The 21,833-nt window shown below is 38.6% G+C and overlaps 1 protein-coding gene across 1 annotated transcript in view; it reads right to left on the reverse strand.

Annotated features, from left to right (window-relative positions):
- OXCT1 (3-oxoacid CoA-transferase 1) overlaps positions 1 to 21,833 on the reverse strand; it is an 83,833-nt gene that overhangs the window by 40,329 nt on the left and 21,671 nt on the right. Inside the window, exons 6-7 of the mRNA XM_069000793.1 lie at positions 20,657 to 20,763; positions 13,981 to 14,041 (exon numbers count right to left, since the gene is read on the reverse strand). Of these exons, the coding sequence (XP_068856894.1) occupies positions 13,981 to 14,041; positions 20,657 to 20,763 (168 nt within the window). The remainder of the gene's footprint in view (positions 1 to 13,980; positions 14,042 to 20,656; positions 20,764 to 21,833) is intronic.

The following is a 21,833-nucleotide window of genomic DNA, read 5'->3' on the forward strand; positions in this document are numbered from 1 at the left end:
CAATGAAGCAATAGGCAAGCAGATGATCTGCTACCAGCAGAATTCCCAAATTCATCCTTTTTAATTAAATTTGTCTTCACTTATCAGATGGAAAACTAGGCCTGGGGAATACTAATTGCTCCTGATTTGAACTTTCTCACAGAATAACTACATTTATTTGCTGCAGCAGCTGAGATTATAAAACCAAAATCTTGGCACAATTCAGCAAACTCCAACAGAATTATGCTGTCAGAAAACTTGACACACTGAGTCTCTTCCCCCATAGAATACACAGAATAAATTATTCATCCAACAATAAATTGTTGGATTTTGTTATCAGTCACGCCATTCTGCTAATTGGTTTGTATTTTGTCTCTTGGGACACAGCAGTCAGCCTGATAGCTTTTCCTCTACTATTTCCAAACATTATCCTAAATGAACATAACACTGCAAACTGTATTTTGTCCTAGGGATTTTAGATAAGCCTAAGGAACCTTGATGACTGGAACACCTTTCCATGTTCTACCATTATGTGGAATAAGCATCAAATGTAACTAAAATTAAATATGTTTAAATATCTCCACAGCAGTAAAGGGGAATTTTGAAAAGGGATTAAGAATTTACATGTGATGTATGAAAAATTAACTGTCTTCCAGTTCTGCAAGTGAAATAATCAGCACGTTTACATGGAAAAGGGAGAATTCACGCAGATGAAGTACAAACGCCGTCTGAGTGCTCCAGCTCTCTCTCCCAGGGAACTCAATGATGAAGCACCGTGCATGGGCTGCCTGCCACCAATATTGCCAGAGATGAAGCTGTACCAGCTGAAGTGACACCAGGAAATCTGATGGCTATGGGAATCAGCACCTTAGTGCCTGTGGCCACCGCAAGGCATTGCCCAAGTATCTTCCTAGACAAGAACAATACTGCAAATTTAGTAGTCCCATCACTGGGCAAATTCACTTCACTTTCAGGCTTCATATTTCTTTATGAGTTGGCTCTGTAACACTCCTGTAGCCGAAGCCTCAAGGAGAAAGGCAGGAGTGCATTCATATTAATAATTCAAAGGATGTGTGTGAGTTTTTCTCCTGCTCTGATCTCATCCTACCTATGCTTCTGTTCTTTCTTTTCTGTATTCACCCTGCCTCAGGCTTTATTTTGTAACATACAGAAGAATCTTTGTAAACATCAAAAATTATTATGTGTCATCCCACCCAAGAGGCACCAAGTCTGGCAAAGCATAGAGAGGGAACTAATCAGGGCAGACCACCTCCGGTACTCTTTGTAATTAGAAAATCAAAATCCTCTGGTACCATTTAGATTGCCTTGATCATCTCAAATCTTCATTTCATCAATGTGCGAAAAGACAGAAAATGTTTACATCTTTGCTGTACCGGCAGAGCTAAAAAGGAACTTCATGAGACCACCAGGGCTGACTTCCCTTTTCTGGGAATGCTCTGATCCCTGATTCAAAAATCCCTTCATTGTTCCAAGAGTTTCATAGTATTGGAGGTTTCTTCCTGGAGATAGTGTTCTTGCAAATCTCTGATTGCTGACAATGGAAGGAGGATGAATGAATTCGGTCCTTTCTGAACACTGGTTTATCTGTAAATACACCTAGAACATAGAAGCTCTTCTCCAGTATGATTCACAAGAGCCTTCTGCCACTCCTTTTGATATCAGCACTCACAAAGGCAGTGGTCATTTGCTTCACTATATCACCTCCTTCTCTAATTTACATCTACTTTCCTTTTTAAAGTAATTTGAATTCCTTTCCTTTACAGAAATCCAGCTACTCTTCTAGTTTTATTTCAGAATTTCTGAACGCTTCCAGAGAGAAAGAGGGAACCTTGATAGTTATGGATTTCTAGTAAGAAAAATAAAAAACTCTGGTTCCTGACCAAAAATTGGTAAGGAAATGACAATGACAAATTATTAATGGCAAAACACTCAAAAATAAAAAGGCCTTTGTTTTGAGTATGTTCTATCTACCTACTTCTGCAGCCTAAATATTTACTTTATGATATGTTACATGTTTTCAGCAGGTTTAGTTTTAAATCTCAGCTTTCACAAAACTAAGCTATAACCAGAAATTACAATATGATTTCTAATTACAGAAAAAAAATTCAAAAACGTGCATATGAAAGAAAGAAAGAGATGGGGGAGAGTCAGAGCCTAACAAACCTATGCATTTTTAAGTAGCTTATTTTTACACTAACTTCATCAAATCTTCTCTATCACTATCTTAGTACACTTCAGTTCTTCAAACTGAAATAGTGACCATTCCTAGCAGAACATTAGTAACGTAAAACATTACAATTGGTTAAATGTCCAAAACAGCAAGAGGAATGAAACAAAATTTAGCCCCTTAGACGCTTAAGACAAACTCATCAGTACACTTCTTCAGTTCACTACTGGAAGAGTGCGGATGTCACTGCAAAATTCATTCTAACATTCATAAAATCATAAAATTTAGAAACCTTAAAATACATAATAAGGGCTATAAGACTAAATTTTGTATGTCTGCATTCAAGATCACAGAAACTGTGATCAACCATTCATGATGGTTAATGACAAACAAGAGGGGGAAAAAAAGTTAATTGTTTAGACTGCATTTCACAAAAAGCTTTGATATTTTAAAACTGCAAAATACACTCTGAAAATAGTTCATTAGAAATTAAGAACACACTATAAAAATTTACTGAACTACAGAAAAAAGCAAAGTAGGTTACTGAGCTCCGTCTGCATGAAGGGAGATGAAACAGAGGATCTTCTAAATTAAATTATTTCCTTTTCTAAGATCAGACAGACCATGAAATTTCTACTCCAGTCAAAATTCTACCGTAATGGAATGACAGCCAGTTAATATCCATCCTGAAGAAGAGAGTTTTATATCTTTAAAATCAAGCAACTACCAAATAGGCTGATAAAGGCACATCTTGGTCAATAATTACCGCATTATGGTCACATCAGACTTCAAATAAATGTTTTCATAAGCATACTGAGTGGCAGGGAACAGTAAAAACCTGTGAAGTTCATATTTGTTAGACAACTTTTCACAAAATGACCCAGGTCTGGGTCACACTGAAGGTCCACTTAGCCAAGTAGCCCTTCTTCTTAGCAACAGGATCTTAAAAGACAGTGTGGTACTTCTGGTTATCTTCTCTCAGCTGCTAGCAAGTGCCAGCTGCGGGATGTCCTCAGTCAAAGGCTGGACATACACCACCTTCTTCATAGCTTCTGACGAGCCAGGAACTAATAGTTTTCTTAGAACCCAAAATACTCTATTGATGCATTTCTTAAATTTAACTAGTTTCTTATTACCTCTTGTAATTTCACTGTGTGCTCCCTTGTCTGTACCATACAGGAACAGCACACAGCAGTTCTTTATTCGTCTGTTCCATGCTGTTGAAGATCCTATGTACTTTTATGTGTTTTCCTTCTTTCTAGTAGACTGTTACCCTCTGTAAACACCACAGAGAAAAACAGTGAGATCTGTTGCCAGTATGTCATATCTGATCATTAGGGAAGCAAAACTGACATAAATCTCCTACATTTTCGTCATGTGGCTACATATCCTCCTAAATCAGGAGCCCCTGCTAGAATATACTCAGTTCACCTTTGTTTTCTCTGTTCTAAATCTCCTCAATTACCACCTCCACTTGTAGTTGCTGCCTCAGGCTTAATCTCCTCTCACGCTTCTCCACACCTGCTGCCTGTTTCCTCCAACAGCCCCTTTCCGTTCCATGCATTTGACATCTTCCTCCATGCTGTACTGCTGACAGCAGAGAAGAAAACAGACAGCACCAAATTACCTGCTCTAGGTACTCACACACAGCAGCTCCAGGATAAACACCACAAAGAAAAGAGGAAGCACACTTGATTATCTGCAAAGGCTATGTATATCTAAAGCTGTGTGCATGCATGAAAGAATATCAAAAATTAAACCACCAGTCTCTGAAGAGGTTCTCCTATACACATAGAACTACACTTCAGAAATTTTTAAGCTAGTCACGTATTAGCACAGCAAGGATACATAATAGTCTTAAGTTCCAAGAACATGTTCAAAGTCTGAAGACACTGACATTTCTCAAAGAAGTTCCTCCATTAAATTGATGGGCTTGCTTGTTTGATGACTTGCACTAGTATGACTGTATAATTCTGTATCCACAAAAAAGTGAAAGTGAACATAGCTGTTCTCTTATCTCCTTAAATTCATTCCTCTGGATTTTACACTATTATTCTATGGTAAAATTACCTGAATAGAAAGCATGAGAGAGCACTTTAAGATCCAGCAGTCTAGCAGTCCCAGCACTACCAATCAAACCAGCCTCCTGCAGCAGGCACACCTAAGGAGTGATTCCTTCCGAAACCCTGTGGTTGCTCTGATGTAAGTCATCAGTGAACTCCTGCTGGCTGTGATCACATTTTGTGATTTGTGCTTTCTTGATGAAATGAGGTGATAAAGCACCCAATTTGTATTCAATACCTAGGTTCTTAACAAAAAATAAAACATAACCATCCATGTGGGATATATACAAAATCACCTTCTCACATCTGGAGACAGCAATTTTGGAAAATATTTTTTTAGATTGCATGAAGTAATTATTTTTCAATCATAGAATTAAATAAGGGGAGAAGAGCCAGAAGACAACAAACAAAACCCACAATCAGTGAATATGGTCTTCATTTGCTAAGGGCTAGTTAATAGTAGAAGAACCTGTTTAATCTGTACTCTGCCAAATAAGGGGACTGACCACATCCCAAATACTACTGCTCCAGAACAGAATAGCTGCTAGCAATATTAACTCTACTGCAATATAATTCAAAAAAATTTTTGCAAACAAAACACAAGTTGCTTTAAATACGTTATTGCTGTACTTTGTTACTTTAGAATGAAAGCCTTTGAACTTTATTAGAAGATAAAAATAAATAACTGACTTTCTAATTAAAATTATTCATATTTTACCAGCAATAATTGAACCTCCAAAAAACCCCAACCATAATCACAACTAAAGATTTTATTTTCTTACTCACATCAGAGAAATAACAAATGAAAAAAGACTAAAAGAGGTATCAAATCCTACGCATTCCAAGAAATGTAACTTAAAGGTCAGGAGATAAATATAAGCTTAACTTTCAGAAATGAACTAAATGGAATTTATATACTGAAGGGAGAAGTAGTAAAGTAAAATAAATGTATAAAAATAAATCAGAGATTTAATTACACTAGCCAAGAAAGTGGCTTTAGTACTTTACAGTCTATTTAAGCGCAACTAAACCACCCTCAGATTCAATGAATGTCTCTAACTAAGGATCAGACCAGAGTATGCTCTGCAGAAGACATATAGCAATGTAATCCCATTAAAACAATGTATTAGCAGCTGGTTTATAGCCAATTATGTTGCTGGTTCGCTCTGGTAAGAAAAAGAAATCCTGCACGCATTTCAATAAAGGTAACAAAAAGGTAACTTCATCCCAAAATGGCACGTTCTGTCCATACATCTATTAGTTCTCCTTATTTCAGATGTTCTTTATAGACAGTGGTAATTTACAAAGATTTCTGAAAACTACTTGACATGCTACCACTTTGTTTGTCAACAAGAAGTTAGTGTGGTCCATTTTACCTTCAGAATCATGGCAGATATCCCAACCCCCTAAAATACTCAAGATAAATAAACTTCTCTGCAGTTTTGAGGAAGAAGGTAATCAGGGTACTTTTCAAGGAAAAGTTTGAAAGAAAGAAAACAATTAATGTGGCTTAGACACTTTCAACAGGCCACAGAAATGTGTGTATAAAAAGATTGTCAGTAACAAATTTTAAGAAGAATTAAAGTTTTCTTGCACGTAATCATTATCCTTCCTAAAAGCTGCCTGGAAAAGAGAGCACTAGACACAGATGTAAATAAAAAAACCCCAAGAATAAACTGCTTTACAGAACCAAAATTATCATTTGAAGCTGGCAGAAACATTTAAATCAGTCCTTCAAACTATAAAAATAGAATTTTCTGCTTATCATAGCCTAATGAGAAAATTCTGATTTCACTAGAAATGGTGAAATATTGTCATTAGCAAAAGTGCTCCTTATCCCACTGCTTACTGAGCCAGCTGGCTACATATTTCCCCCATTCTAATCAGGATTATTTCACAGAATCATCTGAGTCAGAAGGGACCCACAAAAATCATGGAATGCAACTCTTAACTGAGTGACCCATATGGGCATCAAACCCACAACTTTGGCATTACCAGCACCATGCTCTGACCAGCTGAGGCAATCTGCTCATGTCTTTGCTTTTCTTCACTTTTTTCAACAATAAGAAGAAAACTGATAAAATACATTTGACTTATTCCAAAGGTTAACAAAAAGGAGAGGTGTGCTTGTTTCTCTGTAATAAAAAACCCAGGAACACGTGTTCAAACCTGAAGTTGTTTTAAGATTCATTTAGTTATTGCTTTCTCCGGAAGAATCAGAAGTGACAAACTAAGGATCTCAGTATCTGATTCATGGGAATATAAATGGGAGTGCATTTCCACATACTGGACAGCATGAGTGCGAGTTATCTAGAACATAATTTAATAAAAGATCTGGGGAGAAGGAAAAAAAAAAAAAAAAAAAAAAAAAAGGAAGACTAGGCAACTGTTTGGGACACAGAAATGGAAAACTACTCTGTTGTCCTTGTTCATTCTTTTGCCATTGTCTGCAGCCTGAAAAATCAGCATTATTTAAGTCAAGTCAGTCTTGGTATCTCAACCCATTACTTCTATTCAAATATTCACTTTTTTTACTGAGTAATTCAATAGCATTTGCAGGGGAGGGATGCTGCAAGAGCTAAAAGGATGCTGCTAAAATCTGAGCAACTGATTCAATTACTCAAAAATTTTCACTGCAGTAAAAGTTATGAGGCTGCAGCTTTTCAAATCTCAGTATTTTGACCACCTGAAAAAATGCCCTTGCTTCTTGTCAGAAGGCAATTTTTGGGAAGGTTTTCAATTTGGATGTCAAATCTTTCTCATCCTATACTAGAAATCTCCATCAGAGATGTTAATAGGAGAGGAAAAAAACTAATGCTTTAAGACACCAGGATATACACTTGCAGATTCCTTGAATCATGCCTAAAATTCTCCCATCTTTTCAGTGCTACAATAATGCATGATTTTAAATGCAATGACAGGTAAGTCAATTGATTTACACATCTTACAAAGCACAGCTGAAAAGTTAAATTTATTGTATTGTAAATCCTATTAATTTTCAAATTCTCATGATAGAAGACATCAGTAGTTAGTGAAATATACTTCAAATGCACAGTCTATGAGGCTTTCTACAAAATGTTATGAAAAATCCTCGAAATTTAGCTTTAGAAGCAGAGGCTTCCCATCAGTTTCTCTAGCACACTGGCTTCCTGGCAATCTGCAGTATTTACTGACCTTGCTTTTTACCATGAGCTTGCTTTTTCTTGTTCTTTTTGAATATATTTGTTCTTAACATATGTGACAAAGACAAAAGGAATTTTTTTTCATTGAAGATTGTATTCACATCTGCAATGAACTTCTGAAGCTGAACGCATTCAAGAAAGTATCATTTAGAAAGGAATAAAATATAAGAGACAGATAAAAGAAAAACAAATTCAAATCTTCCAGCACTATATTATGAGTAGGTAAAACTAACTGAACAGCAGTCAGCAAGAATTTGATCTGCTATGAATTTTGACTACTTAATATTCACTACTTCAGCAATGAAGTGCCAAATCTGAAGCCATTTAATTAGATGTTATATATAAAAGAAAAGCAACTTTAGGGGAAAAAAAGCAACCAGGAAAGAAAAGAACAACAGTAAAAAAATCCAACAAAAAACACCAACCAAACAAAAAACATCAACAAACCCCACAGAGCAAAATTAACTATTAAAGAAGTTTATTCCCTTGAAAATCATAGAATAGAAAGAATCACAGAATCGAATATGCTGTGTTGGAAGGGACCCTTCAGGATCATCAAGTCCAACTCCTGGACTCCTGCAGAGGACGCCCCAAGAATCATACCATGAATCAGAATCATGTTAAGTAAATGTAACAAGAACTACTATATGAACTGCCTCTTAGCCCAGTACTACTTACATTCCAGTACTTCTCTAATCATTCTGAGATGGTCAGCACAACAGCTGTACAAATGTTTGGGTTTTCTGTTCTGTTTTTAATAAGAACATGCACACACAGAAACAAGGAACCAAATACAATGAAGGGAAATAAAACCAACAAAAGAGTATTCAAGTCTGGGGGTGAGATTCTTTTTGGCAAATCAAAATTGCTGTGGCAATGGTGTGCAAGTGTTTCTAGGAGCTGCTTTTCCAAAACAATACTAGTAGTCTCTGAATTTTCCAAAACAATACTAGTAGTCTCTGAATTTCAATTCCAATACTTCTCTGACTTGCTCTTTAACTTTCTGTGACTGGCATCATTATAGCCACCGAACTGGTTGTTAACTTTGCTCAATATTGAAGGAGAAAAGCCATTAAACACTTCAGCCTTCCTTGTAATCTGCACTGATAATTTTACTCACTTCACTGAGCAGTGAAGTATCCTTGGTCTCCCAGCCCACTATGTATGTATTCTTAAAACGATTTCTTGCTACTTTCAAGTAGTCTTTTTTTTTCGTACTGGGCTGGATATTTCTTAGAAGCTTAAGCTTTTTGGTTTATTTTGCTTTGTAATGCTTAGCCTCAGACATCTGACCTTAGTCCTCACTTTCTATCATGTTCCTTTTCTGTGTTTGAGATTACAATGATTGAGATCAAGGTCAAACTCCTACTGCTCCTCCAATGCTTTCTCCATGTTGGAAAATTTCATTTCTTCTTCGCTATACCTCCCAGAAGGCTTCATCAGTCCAAGTCCTTGAGCTTATGAAATCAGTACTCCTAAGAGACATTCCTCATATTTTGATATTTTCCCTATACTTTCTAAAGATCATGAGCATGCATTTCAGACTTGCTCTCCCACAAGTGTTCACTCAAATCCTTCAACTAAGGTTCCTCTGGGAAAGGTTATTGTAATGTCTATACACTATATTTGGGTTATCTAAATTCAGATCCACAGGCATCTCTGACTCAGGATTTAGCCAAGGCCTGGGCACATAAATACACTTTTGCAGTCAAAAGCCCTGACTACCCACCTACATATTCAATATGCAAAGATTTCTATACATATACATATACATATACATATACATATACATATACATATACATGTAAAATTTATTACACAAGCATATTATGGCAACTAGAATTCTACTGTCACTTGTGCCAAAAGTAGCTGGTAATGTATCAGGGCTAAGAAGCTCAGTGTCCATCCTGTGACAAATGGGATTCTCAAACAAAGCCTTTCCTCCACTGCAGATCCATGGGACGCTCCCTCACAACCACTGCCTGAGCACACACAGACTCATCACTGAGCAATTAAATAATATCAAAAAAGGCTGTAGCAACACAAAAGCTCAGTGGTTACAGCATTTGCACAGAAGGACCTCAATTCTACGTCCTTCATCATGGTCTGTGGTTTCACAGAAATGTAAAGTCTGTGCCCATCCCAAAGCCATCCTCTACCAGGGTTATTTTGAGTTCCATGGCTGGGGGAATCCAGGTGACAAAAAAGATTCTATCAGATTATTGTTCCACTTTAAAGTGGTACTTACAGGCTTTTTATAGTAAACTGTCACTGTGCAAAAATCTTGAAGAATTCCTCAGAACAGAGCTGTGCACATGAGGAAAGTTTTGCCCTTGTTAAAGCATTTGAAGGAATAGACACACACACACAAAAAAGGCTCATTTCCAGTTTCCTCAATAAAACCAAATGCCATGATTTAGCACAGATAACAGGATACAAATAGCTTATTTCAGTCTGATTCTGTCCCTTAGTGCCACGCAGTTCATTGTACCTGAGAAAATGGTGCTCACTGATGTGGCTGTGTTGTTACTAGGCAACCAGAGATAAAACGCAGGGCTTAATGATTTTTATTTAATGCATTTTTATGAGAAAGTATACTCTCTTTTTTTCCCTTCCCTGATATTATTTGAGGTGTAAATGTTATTTACCCAAGAAGATATATTTAGTCATCTTCTGTGATCTGAACAAGAAAATTATTCAAACTGGATATTCAAACAGCCAGTCAATAAATATTTCTAAACATATTGACCATTAGAACTACCAAACACTTTCACTGTGGCAATGGCTGAGATTTAAAAGCACTTCACCAGGGACAAATATTCAGTAGGTCTCACAGCAGAGAATAACAAGAAAGCAGATAACAGATCAGGGTCATTTGGGACCTTTACAGACATTTCTGTACTCTTCTGCAGCAGAAAGCAAAAACTTGAGCCTATTTACCCTTCCCCATGCTGTCATGACACCCACATCTGGCAAGGTCACACCATGTTTTCTCCTGTGGCTTTGGGCAGCCACAGCTCCCTAGAAAAAAGAGGTGTCATGACCAAAAGCCCCAGTGGGGCTCTGCTCAGAGGGGTCTCTACAGGGAGATGCACATGTTAAGAAACACTCTGTTAACACTGCCCTCGCCCTAGGAGTCTAGGCACCCATCCAAAAGGCCTCCCTGCAACTCCAAGCTCCCTTGTAGTTCATTTCTCATCACACAGTTCAACAGCTCTGTTAAGGGTCCTGACAGCAGTGACACCTCCTCAATTCAGCATGACCTTTGTTCAACAGTGTTGGAAGTGTTACCACATCTATAACACCCCACAGCCTCTCAAGTTCCGTCACATGCCATGCTGTTCCTTTCAACCTTTACAAGAGCTGGTGGCTTGTAGGTAACTTCTGACCGTTGGGTTTCCCTTATATCAGCCAATTTCTCAACTCTCCCATCTTTGCAACAGGGGCAGAAAAGTGTTTATGGATCTGAAAAACAACTGAAAGCCTCAGGCTGAGTGTAGGCGTGAGAGCTCAGGTTCAAACAAAGCTACAGGTCTGACTGCATGCTGAACTTCTGCAAGTTCTGCAAGCTCAAGTGAGAAGAAGATGAACTCCCTGCATCATTTTGCTTTCATATATAGATAAAGCCAAACTAACTGATGCTGCCAACATTATTTAGCATTTGTCTCTGCAAAGGTTAACTTCCAAATAACAGGAATCATGCGTTTCAGTTGAAATTTTTTTTTTGACCTTCAATAATGGGTCACCTTCAAATTAAAGTAGAAATTCCATTGGACTTGGCACAGTTGGGTTTTTACAGACAGTTATCTGTTCCTCCGATAACCCATCCTTATTACCCTGATTATCCTAATAACCTTATTAGCAGGTCATACTCCCTCTCACTTAGATAAACAAAATATATGCATGCAACAGTTCAAAAAATTCATGCAGATCAGTAAGCACTTGTTGCATTTCATTAGAAGCTTACAATCAGTGTATTTCTGATCCCAAAATGAGTACCAAATGGCTACTTCTGACCATTTCCCTATTCAATATAAACAAGGGTGAAGGTCAGATAGTTTATTCTGACATTTTAAAAATTAATAATTCTTCACTGTGTGTCCCAAACATAACAGGTAATAGCACAGGCTGACTTCCTCCTTCAGACGCCTCTATGCACAGCCAAACTTGCTCCTCACAATACAGGCAAATTTTTAAGCAAACAACAGCTATCAGTCCGTGAGTTTGAGAAGTGGGGTTTATCTCTTATCCTTCACATCCACAAAATTTGCCTGTCTCTTAATTGCTACAAATCTTCAGTGTCTGTCTGTACTTCAGATAAGAATGTGTAAAACATCACACAGACTAAAAGTAGAGAACAGCAGCATAAAGTAAAGAAAAAAAAAAGTCTTTCACTGTGTATGCATGTTGGATTTCACAGCTCCTCAGGTTAACTTAGAAGGACAAGTTAACAAATGTCATTGATTTTCAATTAACTTCCTATTTTCTCCAAGTTCACAGATACATTGAGATTGGATTTCCAGTAGTTTATATTTCACTGGTATCTCACTATGCCAAATGTCATTCCATATTTTTATCAATGATCAGAAACTAAAGTAAATCTTGGGAAAGTGGGAAACTACAATCCTGAAAACCGACAGTAATCACTTTATCTTTGAAGACAAGCCTGACCTGTAGCTATTCTGATGAAAAGGAGCAGGGTTGGCTTCAAGTCTTTACTCCTAGAGACTAGAAATGTCTGCTTAAATTCAGTTAGATGTTCAGTCAATAAAAAATAGCAGCAAAGCTGGGAACAAACACCAGAATTCAGAAATCCCTGCAGCCAAGACAGTATCTGAATTACTACCCTACAAAAACCTTTTTCTCTCCCTGTAAATGGGATTGAGAATTTCACCCTTCGGCCTTGAACAACATTAACTAAGGAGTCAGGTAAAACTCAAATTTTTAGTTGCCTCTGTTCCCTAGTGATGAGCTAAGACAGCTTATAGTGCTCAGTACTGAGGATATACTAGACACCATATTGAGATATTTCCTTCTGATTCCCTGGGTTTGAACTTTAAACACAAACACAACATTCTGAATTCCACTTTGAAAGAATGACATTTAGAAGTTAAGTCGAGGATGGTTCAAAATATTTGTCCTAAATCTGTGGTTTTGCATCTTCATCTCATTTGTCCATAAAAACCAGAATTGTAAAGTAATATTAATATGCCATATTGCAAAAAGATTGACAGTTTTATAAATGGTATTGAAAATGCAGTAAGACTCAAAGTGGACACAGTTCACAGCAGATCTACTAACAACTGATAAGTGGAATTACAGCAAGAACGATGTCACATCAGTTGCTCACTGACAAGAAAATTCTACCTTATCATATGTGGATAGAAGAGCAGAAAGAGAGAATAAGATGGAATGTAGGTGGAAGGCTTTGATCTACTAAAATTCTTTAAATGCCAGACTGAACAAGGTATGAAGGACAACTGTCTAGAAGGAAAGATTCTTTATTTAATTTTTAAATAGAAAAATACTTGAAACCTTTCTTGAAAATAAAACATGAAAATGTTTTGCTGCATTGTCACTGTAAGTCATGTGGCAAATACCATGGTATTTTTTGTCATAGTTCTGTAAGGCACAAAGAAATAACTGAAGTTTCCAAATGTATTATTCAGAGATGCTTATATAACAAATGTATTTTCCAAATAACATCGTACAAACAAACAAACAAAAACCCAAACCAACTCCCAAACAAAATAAACCAAAAATCCAGAAGAAGTAACAGCCTCTTCCATAAACCATTTACTAGAAATAGTCTAGAAGAGTTTGTCTTGATCTTACTGCCAAACCATATTTAGCTTTTATTAGGCATATAAAAAACTTATCAGAGAGTGAAGAAAAAGCTAATAGAGCAGTCTATCTTTTACATATTGCTATGCCTTAGCAACTCTCCAGGCACCAATATTTTTCCAGTGTAGGCTGCTTCATGTTTTTAAACATTATCATTTCAGACAAAGAAAAAGGGCAAAAAGATTGGAAGAAACTTCTAGATCAGCTAGTCCATCCTCTTTCTCACGACATAGCCAAATGTCTGTATCTCACTGAGGACTGATATTTATGTAATTTATTAAATCTTTAGAGACCACAACTGTGATAGCTCTATGGTTTGCCTAATCTATGTTGTTATGTACCTGATTTTATTTTCAAGAAGTTTTGCATAAAGTCTTATGAGAATCTTCTCAAGCACAGCCTAAGCCTACCCTTTTCCTCTTTCATCCACCTATTACTTTATTTTACAAATTTTAAGGTTCTTGTTTTGTTTCCCTTTCAAAGGCTGGTCACAGTGAACACGAAGTCCGGGTGAGGATCAAAGGTACAGCAACTAAGGAATTAATCACTAAAGCAGAGCATAGTGTCAGGAGCAGGCAATCCGAGGAGAGAGGTTAGACCACTGTACCTGATTTGAAACCCTGCAATTATCTGAAATCCCTCCACCTGATCTCCAGAATACCACGTAAAATAAAGGATTATGTTGACTATACAGTATAGGGCTTACTATGTTTCAATTCCCTACCTCTACCACAGTTGTCTTTGCAGCTTTGCACATAGGTTGGTTGAAGTTTCTTGCAGTTTTCCTGGAAAAAAAAAAAAAGAAAATTAATAAATATTAAAGGCTGTAATAGTACAATGAAAGACTTTTCAGAGACAAGCTACTAAAAGTATGTCTGCATTATAAGCATCACAAAGCTTTTTGCCAAATAGCTGGAGAACTAAGGACAAGGAGGAAAAATATTACGGAATTGTGTAAGATGCATCTGAGACAAAATCATATTTTTCTACATTAGAAAGTATTTATTACAGCTCTTTTGACTTTCAATCAGCACACTGTTTAATTGAAATTGGTTATGTTACTGGTATGTTCATTTATTGGATCCAAAAGCAGCAGCAAGCTGGACTTTGTACAATGCCTTTATTTCACTGCACAAAGAATGAAATTAATCTCCACAGGGGACCAGCACCAGGCCTAACAATCTCTCAAGTATGCTTTCATAACTCAGACTAGGACTTAGGACAGCCCTTTACCCAGCAGTAAATGTAATCCAATTCCCTTAATGAGAAAAAACCAAAACTGTGTCAGTTTTGGCACTCACTGTGCCAATGTGATTCTGGCATTCATTTTAAGTATTCCTATATAGGATTTCTGTACCAAGGAAAAAGAACCTCTAGAGAATAAAAGCAACACATGACATGTAGACCTGTATTGGGATCTGCACCAAGATCCTAGTAGGCACACAGGAAACAAGTGACCCGTTTCAGCCCCTCTGTGTGTTTTTCAGAAACCAAACAAAACCATGTGGCACATTTAATAATTAATAAAAATTACAGAGGTTTTCGTGGTGTTCCACTGCTAGCTTCTCAGCATTTTTCTCTGTTAAAAAGTAGAATTCTTGAAACTTTTTCATCAAAATCCAAGAAACCAGGGTTCAAAACAAGTTAAAACCTCCTTTCCCACACAAGTTTTTTTTTTTTCCCCCCCTCACCATCCTTATTTCATAGAATCACAGAATCATTTAAGCTGGGGAAAAAGCCCTTGAGACGATGCAGTCCAACAGCTGACCCGCAAGGTGTCCGGGCCTCCCTCGCTCGCCCGGCGCAAGCCCCGCGCGCGGCCGCAGCCGTTGCGAGCCTCGGGGCGCTGCTGCCGCCTCGTGGCGCCGGCAGGGAAGCGACACGGCCGAAGCCCGACACCAGCAGGCCGCTCCGACAGGCTTCCGGCGCAGATACCGACACAGTCAAAGCTATATACCCAAAGGCACGTATCTTGGGGAAATGCTGTTTTATTGGCAATACACAGCTGCTGTGAAGCCTCTAACAAAAGGCCAAGCGTGTCCGGGGGGGCATCAAGCACAGCATCACCAGCTGGACAAGGGAGGGGATTGTCCAATAGTCCCCTCTGCTCTCCACTGGGGTATTCTCACCTTGAGTCCTGGGGGCAGTTTTGGGTGCCACAACATAAAAAGGATATTAAACTATTAGAAACTGTCCAAAGGAGGGTCACAAGGATGATGAAGGGCCCTAAGAGAAAGCCAAATGAGGAGTGGCTGAGGTCACTTGGTCTGTTCAGCCTGGAGCAGACTGAGGAGAGAGCTCATTGCAGTTACAACTTCCTTGTGAAGAGGAGGGGCAGACACTGATCTCTGCTCTGTGTTGACAGTGACAGGACCTGAGGGAATGGCCTGAAGCTGAGTCAGGGGAGGTTTAGGTTGGGTATCAGGAAAAGGTTCTTCACCCAGAGGGTGGTTGGGCACTGGAACAGGGTCCCCAGGGAAGTGGTCACAGTACTAAGCCTGACAGAGTTCATGATGTGAGACAATGCTCTCAGGTACATGATGTGACTCTTGGGGATGTTGCTGTGCAGGGCCAGGAGTTGGATCTGATGATCCTTGTGGGTCCCTTCCAACTCAGTACATGCTATGATTCTATGATTCTATGAATATCTTCTGCCCATGGGTCTTCTTGGTGGCTATACAGACTCAAAAGAAGGATGTAAGAATAAGAAACAACAGGAAAAAAACCACATGAATTTATATTCTCCTGTGAAAGATGAATACAATACTAGTTAGCAGTGTTTCAGGAAAAACTACCATAAAGTAGGTAAAGGAGCAAATGACAAGAAAAACGGAGTTACAAAAGCTGAATTAAAATACCTGAGAAATGGGTACCGATGGGGGAACGAAGATGACAAAACTAACAGTTCAGTATTTCATCCCATGTGACTACTTTTCTGAGCCAAAGACTTTCTCAAGATTGTAGTGGCTACTCTGCCAGTAAAAGAAACTTATATAAAATTATTTTTACATAGGTAAAAAACTACAAGAAAACATTTCAATATTAATTTGACATTAAGAAGAGCTAATGGGCTCTAATCTGATGTAATTTATAAAAGTTTCCACCATTTAGATTGTTCTTGAGTTAGTAAAGTTGTTTCAGAAGCAGCAGTCTTTTACAGGATCAAAGGCTTTATTTCTAAACAACACACCACCCAGAAGTTCTATGGGATCAAAGACCTTATTTCTAAAGAGCACATCATCCAGAAGGAGAAAAACCAGAAGCACTGCATTTATTTTCCAACACAGAATAATGTTAAGGAGTTAGCAGTAGGAAATTCAAAAACTAGCTAGACAAAGTTGCCTTTTTATTTTAAGACATTTTCTGGACATCTAGATTCAGCAATGCCTACAAAGTTCCATTGTTCCACTGGATTTCTAAGCTGATCTAAAGGTATGACATCTTTTCTCCCGGAGGCAAAAGACAGCAAACTAGACTAAACCAAAAATCTGCATCCGCTACATACCTAATGATATGACGGTGCAGAGACACCTCAGGTATGAGCTGAATTTATGTATTACAGAACCAGTTGAAGCACGAAGAGATGACCAGACATGACTGACAGCAGAGGCTCTGACTCAGGTTATCCCTTCAACATTCCTGCTCCTTTGACAAGTCTATTTTCATCACCAACAAGCCACACATTTACTTGTAAAGTCAAAGTACTTTGGGCTAGAACAACTCCAAAGCAGAATGGTACCAGATGAAAAGGGAGGGGAACCAAAGGAGGCAGACAAGTCACTCTCCATGATATTTGAAAAGTAATGGCAGTCAGGTGAAGTACCAGGTGACTGGAAACAGGGAAAGATGGTTCCCATCTTTTAAAAAAGCATAGAGGAGGACCCCAGGAACTACTGACCTCTGCCTCACCTCTGTGCCTGGAAAGATCATGGTGCATAGTCCTAGAAGCTGTGCTAAGTCACAGGGAGGACAAGGAAGGTGATTCAGGACAGCCAGCACAGCTTCACTGACGGCAAGTCCTGCCTGACCAATATAGTGGCCTTCTGTGATGGAGCAACTACATCAGTGGATGGGAAATGGCTAAAGATGTCCTTTTTCTGCACTTCTGTAAAGCCTTTGAAATGGCTTTACAGCCCTACAACATCATTGTCTCTAATTTGGAGAGAGATGGATTTGATTGCATAAGCTGTTTGGTAGATGAGGCATTGGTTCAACAGTCATGCCCAGAGGTTAATGGTCAATGGCTCAGAGTCCCAGAGGACATCAGTGACAAGTGACGTCCCTCAGGGGTCTGTACTGGGACCAGTGTTATTTAGTATCTCCATTAATGACATAGATGAAGGAATCGAGTGCACCCTCAGCAAATTAGCAGATGACACCAAGATGAGTGGTGCTGATGACACTCCTGAGGGTTGGGATGCCATCCAGAGGGACCTGGACAAACTCAAGAAGTTGCCCATGGGGATCTGATGAGGTTTAACAAGGCCAAGTATTGGTGCTGCTCCTGGCCAGGGACAATCCCCAGTATCAGCACAGGCTGGGCATGAACAGACCCAGAGCAGCCCTGCCCAGCAGGACTTGGGGGTGCTGTGGGTGAGAGGCTGGACATGCCCCAGCCATGGCACTCACAGCCCAGAGAGCCAAACGTGTCCTGGGCTGCATCCAGAGTCCTGTGGGGAGCAGGGGAGGGAGGGGATTCTGCCCCTCTGCTTCACTCTGCTGAGACCCACCTGGAGCACGGCATCCAGCTCTGGGGTCCCTGCACAGGAAGGACAGGGACCTGCTGGAGCCAGTCCAGAGGCTACCAAGATGATTAGAGGGATGGAGAACCTCTCCTACAAGGAAATGCTGAGAGAATTTGAATTGTTAAGTCTGGAAAAGAGAAGGCTTCAGGGTGACCTGAAGGGAGTATTCAAGAGCAATGGAAAGAGACTTTTCACAAGAGCATGTGGTGACAAAACAAAGGAGAATGGCTTCATACTGAGAGGGGAGGTTTAGATTTTATACTGGGGAGAAATTCTTTACTGAAGGCGGTGAGGAACTAAAACAGGTTGCCCAGAGAAGTTGTGGATCCCCCATCTCCAGAAGTGTTCAAGGCCAGGCTCAATGGATCTTTGAGCAACCTAACCCAGTGAAGGGTATTCCTGTCCACAGCCAGGGCTGGAACTGAATGATCTTTAAGGTCCCCTCCAAACCAGGCCATTCTGGGATTCTCTGGTGACTACCAACAGAAGCAGTGGCACTCCCTGATGTTGTCCCTAATGAGCAAAGCTTTAAGGGAGGTTAAGACCTGGAGATACTCTGTTCAGCTAAGTAGAACTAGCACCTGCATCAGACTAACAAAGCAAAATGCCCATGTATCTTTTCAGTTATCATAGGAACAAGGTGAGATTATTTCATAATGTTTGAGGGAGTCTTGGATTATTTGTCTTGCTAGTGGTGTACTGTACCTAAAAGCTATTACCTGCTGAGTCAGACACAGGCCTTTGTTAGACAAAAGATAACCACTGATAAGTGGTGCAGAATAGTCCACTCAGCATGAAGATGCCTGGAATGAAAGAAGCCACAACGTGCTGTATGGAACAAAAGATCCAGGACCCATGAAGTATCACTTCAAAAAAAACCCCAAAACAAACCGTTTTAAAAACAGCTTTCTAAAGAAGTTGGTGCCATTTTAGATTCCAAGAAAACATTATAGCTTGATGTATGAGAATAGCAAAAAATTAATGCCAGCCTGCGGTCCAAATAAGTGTACCTAAAGTCCATCCTTTAAATTTATGAAAGCTCTTAGCTTCAGGGTGATTAACAGTTTAGGAGAGACTTACACAATTGCTACTGGCTCCACAGAGTCACAGGAAACACACAACGAATAGTACCACACTGCTGTGAAAGTGGTAACGGACGGCAAGTTAAAAGACGAGCCTATGTTTCTGCTCCATGTCATCAGATCATCATGTCTCATCCAGAAACAGAATAGGTCACGGCTTATCATAAGCCAATTCCTTTGAGCTAGCAATATTCTATATAGAATAGGACACCAGGTGATGATTTGTTTCCATCTTTGATGAGTTACAGTTGAAGGAAGGAGTCAAGATTTTTAGGTCTTCACTCCAGATGGAAGTAGTACCTGGTATCAGTTGTATTGTGTGAATGTGGGAGACATATGAAGACTTCTGGAAGGAACAGGAAGAAGGAAAGGCATAGAGAATAACAGGACATAAAAGGAGAACACAACTAGTCTGTTTCTGTGGAGAATGAAAGAACTTTTCAGAGGTATGTACTATGCAGCAGTAGATAGATACAGGATAAAAGCACAGAGAGTAGTGGCTCAGGATCAAAGCCAAGGCCAAGGGGTAACACTGTTTCATGTATTCAATGTACCAGAGCCTAAGGAAAGCAGTTTAGCAGCCATCAAATTCATCTGCATGCCCACAAAAAAGTTCAGCTTTCAATCAGAAACCATATTGTCTTGCTAGTGGGCAAGTCAGGATGTCAAGAGTTGGGCAAAATAAAAACTTATTTGTTAATTTTCAAGTATTTTAATTTAGTATTAATTATGAGTAGATATATATATACACACACACATATATACATAAAGAAAAGCATTACTTTATGGGTATTGGTTTTTACACATATTTTTCAGTTGCTTTTCCAACTCCTTGTTTGTTCTAATACATACAAAGACTCTCAATCAGCACCTTCTTGTAATAAACTGCAAGGGATAACTACAACACTTACCTTTTCATCTGGTAGCCATAAGACAAACAAATAAAAACCAGGCATTAAACATAAGCAAACCTCTCTTCTGTTTCAGTTCAGGACAAACCAGAACACAAACAGAGTAACTCATATAAAAGATTTTCTCAGTAGTGCAACATCAAACTTTTCATTGAACAGATGTTTAAATTCATATGATGCCTTTCCCTACACCACTGAGATCAAATCAACTTTAACACAGTTTTCTTTAGACAGAATCGGTTTTCCCATCACTGGCTGGCAAGAAGACTGACTCAGTTCCCTTCTCTTCTATCATACATGAACCTGCACTTCTTGGGTCAGCCTTTAATTGCTCAAGAAAAAGGACCCAAACTAACATGAAAATTGAAAGAAGAGAATGTCACTAAATTTCTCAACAGTCATCGTAACAACTTTGGTCTGCTGTGTCCCATTTTTAACTACCAATGTTTTATTGCATAGCTATGTCTGAATTCTCAAAATTCATTAGAAAAAGTAATTAAATTTTGGTGTTTTATAGCAGTGTAATTTAACAGTAGGGAAAGGCAATATGAAAGAATGTGAAATCAGTAGAACATTACTTTGCCATAACACAAGAGGCAGAATTCTCCTTCTCATTATCTAAACTGTAAAATAATGTTTTCCCACCAGTAAACAAGTCATACCTGAAAATGATGTTTCCTGCACGATCAGCCTTCCATGCCTTCACAAGAGCAAAATCTCCTGTAATTGATTTCTCCAGAATAAAGTGACGGCCATCAAACTCCCTCACCTACAGAGAAAAGTAAAAAATTGAGATGTAGGTTTCTTCCAACAGATTTCACATGTAACACTTATTTTAAGGGTCAATTTTGCAGACTTATATTTTGACTTCTTTTTGTAGTATGTAAAATTTTAACTGAAAAACTGTATAATAACAGAGAAGCATGGAAAGGCTGTAAACCCCGGTTTTATCATAGTGTCTCCAGTGAAACAGCATAAGAATCCATATTCCTCCTACTCCATCTACTGGAATTAGATATGCTTTGTCCTGCACATCTACCACCTAACCAAAAACTGAAGTGCTAAAGCAGAACTATTGAAAAAGTTCATAAACACTGCCCACCATCAGAAACCCCAAATCCAAAATTAAGTCAGCTTGAGATAGACTACTCGAATCATGTCATCTGACAGGCTGAATTTAATTTGGTTTTCCCTGCATTTATGATCAATATTTGCAATGAATGATACTGTGCCTGAAGCCAAAATATGGAACAGGGACACAGCTAGTCTTTTAATCCTACACAGAGAGATGAATCCACCACTCTTAACAATGTAGAAGGTAAGAGTATACGCAAATATTACTTGAGAGCTTTTTAAAATTGCTGAAAGGGGGAGGAAGTATGAGAAAAGTGTACATAAGTCAGTTTGCCAGTACCGTAAAAGGAGATCTGAGCCATTACAAAATGACACTTCTGTGCAAAACGGATGTGGAGAATGGAATTGAACTAATCATGCTAGTCATGTTATTAGCACCCCTCAGTTATTACATTGAGGAGAGTAAGGGAGATTTTCCCACAAATGTCAAAAGAAAAACAAATGAAGAAAAAATTTATTAGAATTATAAGCTATTTAATGAACAAAACATTCCTCCAAATGGTAAAACAGTATAAAAATTAAGGGAATAAAAAAGACTATGTCAATGTCTAGATACTGCAAATAGTCATGTATAACATAAATTAAAATCATAGGTTATGGCGGAATTACCTTTACCGCAGAGATTTCTTGAAGTGAAATTTAATGTTGTATGCAGCCTAATTGGAACACACAATATTAGTCCCACCCATTTCTTCAAGAAAAATT

The sequence above is a fragment of the Aphelocoma coerulescens genome (assembly GCF_041296385.1).
Source record: "Aphelocoma coerulescens isolate FSJ_1873_10779 chromosome Z unlocalized genomic scaffold, UR_Acoe_1.0 ChrZ, whole genome shotgun sequence".
NCBI lineage: Eukaryota > Metazoa > Chordata > Aves > Passeriformes > Corvidae > Aphelocoma > Aphelocoma coerulescens.